At 47.7% G+C, this 8,192-nt stretch overlaps 1 protein-coding gene across 1 annotated transcript; it reads right to left on the reverse strand.

Moving 5' to 3' along the window:
* Window positions 1-648: 648 nt before the first annotated feature.
* SLC35C1 (solute carrier family 35 member C1) lies at window positions 649-7,697 on the reverse strand. Its single transcript, XM_078601506.1, has 3 exons — window positions 7,102-7,697; window positions 2,954-3,140; window positions 649-1,645 (listed from the first exon to the last, which is right to left on the reverse strand). The coding sequence occupies exons 1-3, from the start codon at window positions 7,504-7,506 to the stop codon at window positions 1,101-1,103; spliced, it is 1,137 nt and encodes a 378-aa protein (XP_078457632.1). The 5' UTR covers window positions 7,507-7,697; the 3' UTR covers window positions 649-1,100.
* Between the last annotated feature and the right edge of the window lie 495 nt (window positions 7,698-8,192).

The raw sequence follows: 8,192 nt of genomic DNA on the forward strand, positions 1-8,192 counted from the left end.
GTACAAATTTAAATAGTTCCAGAAACCACTATAGTATAATCACCTCATTATATCCAAAGCCATTCAGTGGGCTTTGTTAATATATTCTTAATACAGCAGAACCTTAGATACGCGTTTAATTATACACAAGGTCAAATATTCTTACATTGCACTTTAACAATACTGACGCTCAAGTGTGCGATAGGGCAAGACATGCCAGCTTCCAAGTATATATCTGAGGCCACTCAAGCATTGGGATGTCCCCCGTGTCATCTTGAGGTCATCGTGATGCTTGGGACGTGTATTGGGTTCACAACCAGTGCATAATGGGACAGTTGGGTAATTTACAGAGGTGTAAAGCACTGTTGACTGCTGCGTTTTGCAATATACGATTTTGGATTTATATCGCAATATAAAATGTGGCTGCATCTCAAAGTGATGTACAAAGAGCAGGACGTGGATACCACTTAATACAGGGCAACATGAATTGTGGCTGTTAGCAGCAGTCAAACGTGGCTAGGAATTGTTTTCAGCAGATGTAAATCTCAGCAATATTTTCTGACAACGAATTGGGGAGTGGTAATATCAGCAATGGTCAAAACGGCAGAGGTCTGAATACACAGACTGTGCCAAAACAGTCACTCATAAAATAGCACGTTGGAAATATGAAAAGATACAACTCAATAACTGTTTTTAATTGCATAAAATAAAATAAATTACATTATAGTAACAAGGACAAACAAACACACCTGCTGTGTTTTCTTACCTAAAAGTAAATGAGTTATAATAACATAAGTTGGCTCTTCTTCACAGATTACGATGGGAAACAATCATTCTGTAACATATCATGAATTCTAATTTATAATTACGAATGGTTTTACCATTAAATTAAGATATAAAACAAATCAGATCAAACGCAAATACATTTTTCACACTTACTACAAGATTTTAAACATTTGATTATTAATATTTTTTTCTACAAATAACATACAAAAATTCTTCATGGTCACTTGCAAAACCTTTCATTTTCGTTATGCAACGCTAACAAAAGCCAGAAAACATTGCACCGTTACAGCTGAACGAATGTATAGCATTCATTACCGCAATGACAACACTTTAGTTCAAGCCTTCTGGAGGTCCTTCATGAAGTCCTGCTGCGCCTTTTTCATCTCGTGTCCTTTCACCCATGTGTAGAAAAAAGATCCGGTGAGGACCAGCACGTTGCTGGCCCACCAGAGCACGGTCTTGAACTCGCCAAAGTAGGACACGGCGACGACGGTCTGAACGCACGCTTTCGCCGTGCCGGACACGTTGTGCGTGAGCGGGCTCGTCGCCTGGATCTGCAGCCCCGTCACATAGCCGATGCCGAAGCCCAGCACGCCGCCCACCGTCATGATCATCCAGAAGTGCGGCGAGAAGACGTGCTCGAACGCCAACAGCTTGGGCACCTCGCCGACGAGCAGGATGATCGGCATGAAGAGGAGGCACGCGTTAATGTTGTTGTAGTAGGCGAGACGCCACAGGCTCCCGCCAACCAAGGGCAGCACCTTCTTGGTGTAGATCGCGTTGAGGGAGACGCAGAGGCTGGCCACGACGCCGAACACCACGCCGGCCACGGAGAGCGTGCCGCTCATATCCTCCTGGTCCACGCCGAGCCAGAATCCACCTGCGCTCGTGGAAATGGGAAACCACAATCAATACCACCCAGTCACATGACACCGAGTAAATGTATGAACAATAAGTGTCATTAATTCTAACCATATTGATTAAGCAATGCTACATATTAATTATAATTCACAGCTTTTTTGTCAGATGAAGGCCTCTCCCCCATGACGTGTTGGTCGTGAGGGTTGTTTGACCATATTTCACCAGGCTGGTGGCCCAGGAACGGTTAACACATCAATCGCCATTGATTGGCAGTAATGGCCAGGAATCGAACTCAGGTTGCCGGGTTCATAGCCTAGTTTGCTAACCACTGTGCCACTGCTTCACCACCATACTACAAATATAGGGCGAGAAAGTTGAAACTACAAATACAAAATATTTTCAATTTAAGTCGTGTCTAAATGCAGCCGAGCCATGGGGTTGCCCTTGAACGTGAGAAAAATAGTTAGATGAATGTATACAGCTTATCAATTCCAAGAGGGTTGGATTTTAAACTGGTTTGTCCTGCATATTATTGTTGTTGTAACTTTACCGTGTAGCTAAGATCTACGGTGCTTTTGACCAAATATCCGGGAATGTGCCCACTCTAGTTAGATCTGGAAGCTAAGCCTGTTTGAGCCTGGATGTGTGACCACAATGCACAGCACGTTGCTATAGGCTGCAGAGCGACGTGGTGGCGAGCATAAGACAGTGCAGTGACATCTATTACTTAAACTGTATGGCTATACCCCAAAATCTAGATTTGAAGCTTTCGTGACTGCAAGGATTCATATTCTTAGGTTTTTTCGGTAAAGTCACGTAGGTAAAAAAAAATTAAAATTAATGAAAATAAAATAAAAATCACGACGTTTCGGAGGCAACACAAGCTTCCGTCTTCAGGTGGAACAGTCACAAGGCCTACCTTGGATCCTCCCACCCTCAACCAGAATATATACAAATAGGGTTTTCTTGGAATTTCTCTCACTTGATACAGCAATCATGCTGTGACTGTTTCACCTGAAGACGGAAGCTTTTGTTGCCTCTGAAACGTCGTGATTTTTATTTTATTTTTATTAATTTACATTTTTTACCTACGTGACTTTACCGAAAAAACCTAAGAATATATACCCCCAAACCCTCCTTCCTTCATATCCCCCCACTGACCAGCGTTGTGAATTATGGTCAAAAAAAGCTTTATGATCTGCACGGCGTCAGGCGACCCTCATCAAGCAGTGGAGTCGCAATAAAAAGACCCGTACACGTACATGTACGAGACCCCGAAAATGTTGATGCCTGGCAGAAGCGGTGCGTGACTATTCGCAGCGAGTACCGATGATCATTCCGCAGCACAGGAGCGCTGGGAGGGATGTGCCTTGGCCCAGGATCATGTAGGACATGAGCACGTTGAAGACGGTGGTGAGGGAGCGGCCCACGTTGTAGAAGGAGATGCCCACGAACTTGAGGCAGAGGTTGTTGAAGGTAATCATGCCAGTGAAGACCAGCGACAGTGGCAGCACCTGCTCAACGAAATTAGAAATGTGTCAGTGCGCACTTTCTTATAACAGAGACACAAACTGAGGCTCCATCGTCAACCAAGATCGTGTCTTTTAACTTGCATTATGTTATTGTATTCATGTGTTCCTCGTTCTGTCTCAGTGCGTTGACAAACATGCACCTCTCCATGTCTAGTTATGCAACGTGTCCCCAAAGGAGAACTTCTTCCTAACCTACATCACTGTATACCCTCAGAGTAAATGAGTAACTTTCACCCATAAAGACAGACTTTTTTACGGCATCACTTTTATTTGTAATATAACAGTTACAGTACTTATATTTTAGTCATTTTCTGAGTTGCTTCTTGTTCAAACAGTACCTAATGAATTGATCTGCCTCTACATATATACCACATTTAAATTGTGTTTTTTCAAAAAGTTTTACACAATGTCTAGACATGTAAAGTGTTAACTTTAAGTGCTTTATTCCACAGAGCATGAAATATTAATCATTATCTCCACACAATCCCCAAAGTCATAAAGGAAAGTATGAAATAATGGCATTTTCAGCACTATATCTTTTTGGGCACATCATTCCCAGCATAACATTTCCTTAAACAATGAACATTGAGGTCTAAGTTAAATGAGCTGCGAGGCTGTAGTATACATATGCCAGGGTCCAACTGTATTGGAAACAGAGCAGTAACTCAAACAGCCTCAACGAAAAACTGTGGTGTTGTTTTCCAAAAAGTCAGGACAGTAAGAACACATTCGTAAAGAATTCAGAAGCGTTACAGTCTTGCACCAATGGGCATCCAACTGTTGGTTCACCAGACGCTCAGAATAAATCCTTTGGTTAAATATTACAATAGGATATTCAGTGCCTGCTGTTCACAATAGCCTGTCGGCTCTCCCTTGTATGGATAAATGATAAACTTGTTCGACAGGTATTACCTTACAAAAGCAATGGTCAAGCCACTGTGTCCTTTCCATCATAAAGGTGCAGCCCTGCAATACCTTGCTCACACCACTACCGTCAGAAGGGCCCCTAAAAGAGGGAGCTCTAGAGAGAATATTTTGGCCTCATATTCCACACATGACCTTCCCATCAACTGTGGTATACTCATTTATACAACTGGGTGGTAACAAACTGAGTGATTGAGAAAAACTTGTCCTATTTTGAAATGTCATTTTAAAAAAAGGTCTACTTTTTAAATGTTAGCAATGTATTCGGTAAGGGAGTGTAGGGTCATGAGCAATGAGTGGATCACTACATATTATTTTAGCTAACCTTTTCAAATGATCACAAGATGACATACTATATTGGAATGGGATAAGTGAAGTGTGATCTACACCCAAAAGTAACCTGCAATGGAAATCATAGGGCACCATCGATGTGTACAAGTTTCAATGACAATTTAAGGAGTCTATGATATGTATGGCGGTACAGTGGTTAGCGCACCACGCTATAAAAACAAGGCGGGCCCAAGTTTGAGTCCCGGTCATGGCTAAAAGCAACGGGTGATTGCTCTTTATCACTGGGAGCTGCAACAGGTCTCACTCGTTTCGGATCTACAGGTCAACTAACTTGTTAAAGCTTAAATGTTCTTGGTTCTTTCGTTAAAGTCACGTAGAAGGGAAATAATAAAATAATACAAATAACTATAACATTCTCACGACGTTTCGATTGCAACACAAGCAATCATCATCAGAATATGAATCCCTGCAGTCACGAAAGCTTTAAATCGAACAAAAAACTGCTTAAATGATCAATGTGGTAGTACTCATGTGAGCCAGTGGTGGAAGTTTCACTCTTCCCCTCGATATCTGCTGTGACACTACTTGAAAAGGCAGTTACACAAGAAAAGCAACACATCCTTATGCTTCCCAGTGCCAGAACAACGCCTCCCCTACACCCTTGCGGGTCCAGTAGGTTAAAACTGACCATACTTCACCACGCGGACATTTACATTTGTGAAGGTGAGGGAGCATGGACGTGAAGGGGCATAGAATTATTGTACAACAGTTCATGTTGCTGCACTACAACTCTGCTGCCCGTCACGCAGCCTTGGATAAAGCTACGCTCTTTATGAATGGTGATCACGACACAGACCCAAACCTTTTAGCTGGCGACATGCGATTAGATTTTGCGCATTCCGGGCGATTTGGTTATTGTCTCAAGTCTACAACACCTCCAAATACAACACCCTTCCAACTACCTCCAACACCTCCAAATACAACACCCTTCAACTACCCCCATCACCTCCGAATTCAACACCCTTCAACTACCCTCCAGCACCTCCTAACACAACACCCTCCAACTACCTCCAACACCTCCGGGGTACCGGTCACATGCGTGCCAACCAACCACGCAAAGCGCCTCTCAACCACTGCCGGCATCCTGAACTCTCCCCACCCTAACCTCGTGTGTGTGCAGCCTGACCCGTACAAGGTAAACATCGCTAAGCGGGGCGCCGTGACGAGGAGGTTGTTGTGGGTTTTGTGCAGAGGTCGCAAACGGGTTTTGATTCCTTAACCGTACCCGTACCCGCCCGTACTAGGGTCGCAAATGGGTACCCGTACCGAGTCGGGTACAGTCGGGTACGGGTACCCTTTCCCTACCCGTACCCGAAATGAGTGACAAACGGTTACTCACCAGTGACTCACGGCCTACCCGTACCCGGCCGCACCAGGGTCGCAAACGGCTACCCGTACCCGGCCAGGTACGGGTAGCCGGGTATCGGGTAGGGTACGGGTATCGGGTACCCGGTTGCGACCTCTGGTTCTGCGACTCTTTAAGCCAGGGGTGGGGAACGTATGAGACCCGATGGGCCGTATGAGGCCCATGAAATCATTTGGTCTCTGGCCCTGCCAAGGCAAACGCGGGCGGGACTCGAACTTCAATAAATCTAGGAGCAAACCTGGAAAAGTAGTTGCGAGCAACAACATCATCAATATCAGCTAACATCACACACCTCACCAGAGAAGCAGTTCCAGCCATCGCATTAGGGGTGAGTTAATTAAATATTTGACCAAATATCACGGCCTAATTTTTAAGTTGATAATTTTGCATGGCCCGCGAATGATGTTACAAATATCCAAATGGCCCTTGGCAGAAAAAAGGTTCCACACCCCTGGACTTTCAGCGTCGTCGTCGCCTTTGCCCCGGGGGGGGCAGCAGTTGTAGAGCATCAACTCTGTCATGATGTGCAAGTACAGTAGTAACAATGATGTAACTCGCTTGATGTACACAGAGTTCGCTAACAACGCTGCATATCCGAACGTCGCCTATCAGCCCTGACCAACTATTCGCCCTCGCCACCCACCCACTCATTGCCAGTATCTGTGCACAGTTTTGCCAATTACATAATTCCAACAGATGTTCACCACACGTTGCAGAGCAACGCGTTCTCCACACGTATCCGGCACGTACAGATATCGCTTCACTCCGCTGATGAGACCCAAAACATCGAAACCATTACACAACGGTGGTGGGGTGGTGGTGGATGGGGTGTTGGTGGGATGGGGTGGTGGTGGGGTGGTGGTGGTGATGGTGGGGTGGTAGTGGTGGGGTGGTGGTGGATGGGGTGTTGGTGGGATGTGGTGGTGGTGATGGGGTGGTGGTGATGGGGTGGTGGTGGTGATGAGGTGGTGGTGGTGATGAGGTGGTGGTGGTGGGTTGGTGGTGGGTTGGTGGTGGGTGGGTTGGTGGTGGTGGGTTGTTGGTGGTGGGTTGTTGGTGGTGGTGGTGGGTTGGTGGTGGTGGTGGGTTGGTGGTGGTGGTGGGTTGGTGGTGGTGGTGGGTTGGTGGTGGGTTGGTGGTGGTGGTGGGTTGGTGGTGGTGGTGGGTTGGTGGTGGTGGTGTGTTGGTGGTGGTGGTGGGTTGGTGGTGGTGGTGGGTTGGTGGTGGTGGTGGTGGGGTGGTGGTGGGGTGGTGGTGGTGGGGTGGTGGGGGGCTTAACCATCCTCCCAGCAGCTGCCGCACCTGCAGCAGGATCTGCGTGTCGCAGCCAAGCTCGGGGAAGCGCACGCGGCCCGGGAAGAGACCCGCGAGCGAGCGCATGGCCCAGCACAGCGCCACGGTCACCGCGCACTGGTAGAAGGTGACGAAGAGCGGCGCGTCGAGACCCTCCGAGGCTCCCGCGCCGCCCAGGAGGTGCTTGTTGAGGAACACCATGCTGACGGACACGAGCCAGTAGAGAGCCACCACCAACGCGATGCGGACCGAGCGCTGGGCGAGACCCGTGGGGCCGCGGCCGTCGTCGGACCCCGGCTGCAGCATGGCCAGGCGGTGCGGAGAGTCGGAGTCGTCGGTGGTGGTGGTGGTGGCGGTGGGGCGAGCGCGTCGCTCTAACGGGACCGCGCGTTCCCGCGGACGCGAGGGGAGCATTCTGGCGCGGCGGCGAGCATCGTACGAGCTTTGGTGGTTCGGTTAATGTTGACGAGGAAAGAAGGAGCGACAACGATTGTTGTGATTGTTGTTGCAGCCGCGGTGGCGTTAATCTCGTGCGAGGCTTGCTGCTAGAGCAGAGCAGCCTCGCGCTGCTGCTGCTGCTTGACACGCGCGGGATCAGCTGACTCGCGGGTAGCCAGCGCCCGATTCGAGCAGCGGGGGCTGATTCGCGGCGGCGATGACGTCATGTCGCGCACAAGGCGGTGACGTCGGAATACAGAGGCGCGATGCAAAATGTTTAAGGGAACGTCCATGAATGACGTCACGCGATTTTGGACGATTTTTGACCCTCCCCCTCCCTCCTCTCGTCACACGGCGTCACAAATAGTCAGACCCCCCCCCCTCTCAAATATGACGTCACAAAGCTCTGCCCCCCCCCCCAAATAAAATAAAACATGCTTTAAATCGCTTAAGACTATTGTCATTGTAGTGCGTATTTAATGTTGCGCTGCACTCTGATGTTGTAGGAGAAAACATTTATTAAAAAGTCTATTCAATTAAGTAGAACGTGTCTATATTTAAAGTTGCGCAATTTGATGTGACGTCACATTTCTCAAACCCCGCCCACCCCGTCACACATCGTCACAAATATCTGACCCCCACTATGTGCGTGACGTCATTTA

The sequence above is a fragment of the Lampetra planeri genome, chromosome 16 (genome assembly GCF_965212315.1).
Source record: "Lampetra planeri chromosome 16, kcLamPlan1.2.h2, whole genome shotgun sequence".
Lineage (NCBI taxonomy): Eukaryota > Metazoa > Chordata > Hyperoartia > Petromyzontiformes > Petromyzontidae > Lampetra > Lampetra planeri.

Bases quoted from the DNA above. Each gene is read 5' to 3' on its own strand.
- SLC35C1 (XM_078601506.1), bottom strand. From the start codon at position 7,506: ATGCTCCCCTCGCGTCCGCGGGAACGCGCGGTCCCGTTAGAGCGACGC. The intron at 3,141-7,101 runs GTGCGGCAGCTG...TTCGTTGAGCAG, and splicing joins ACACGCAGATCCTGCTGCAG to GTGCTGCCACTGTCGCTGGT. The intron at 1,646-2,953 runs GTACTCGCTGCG...CCACGAGCGCAG, and splicing joins GTGCTGCGGAATGATCATCG to GTGGATTCTGGCTCGGCGTG.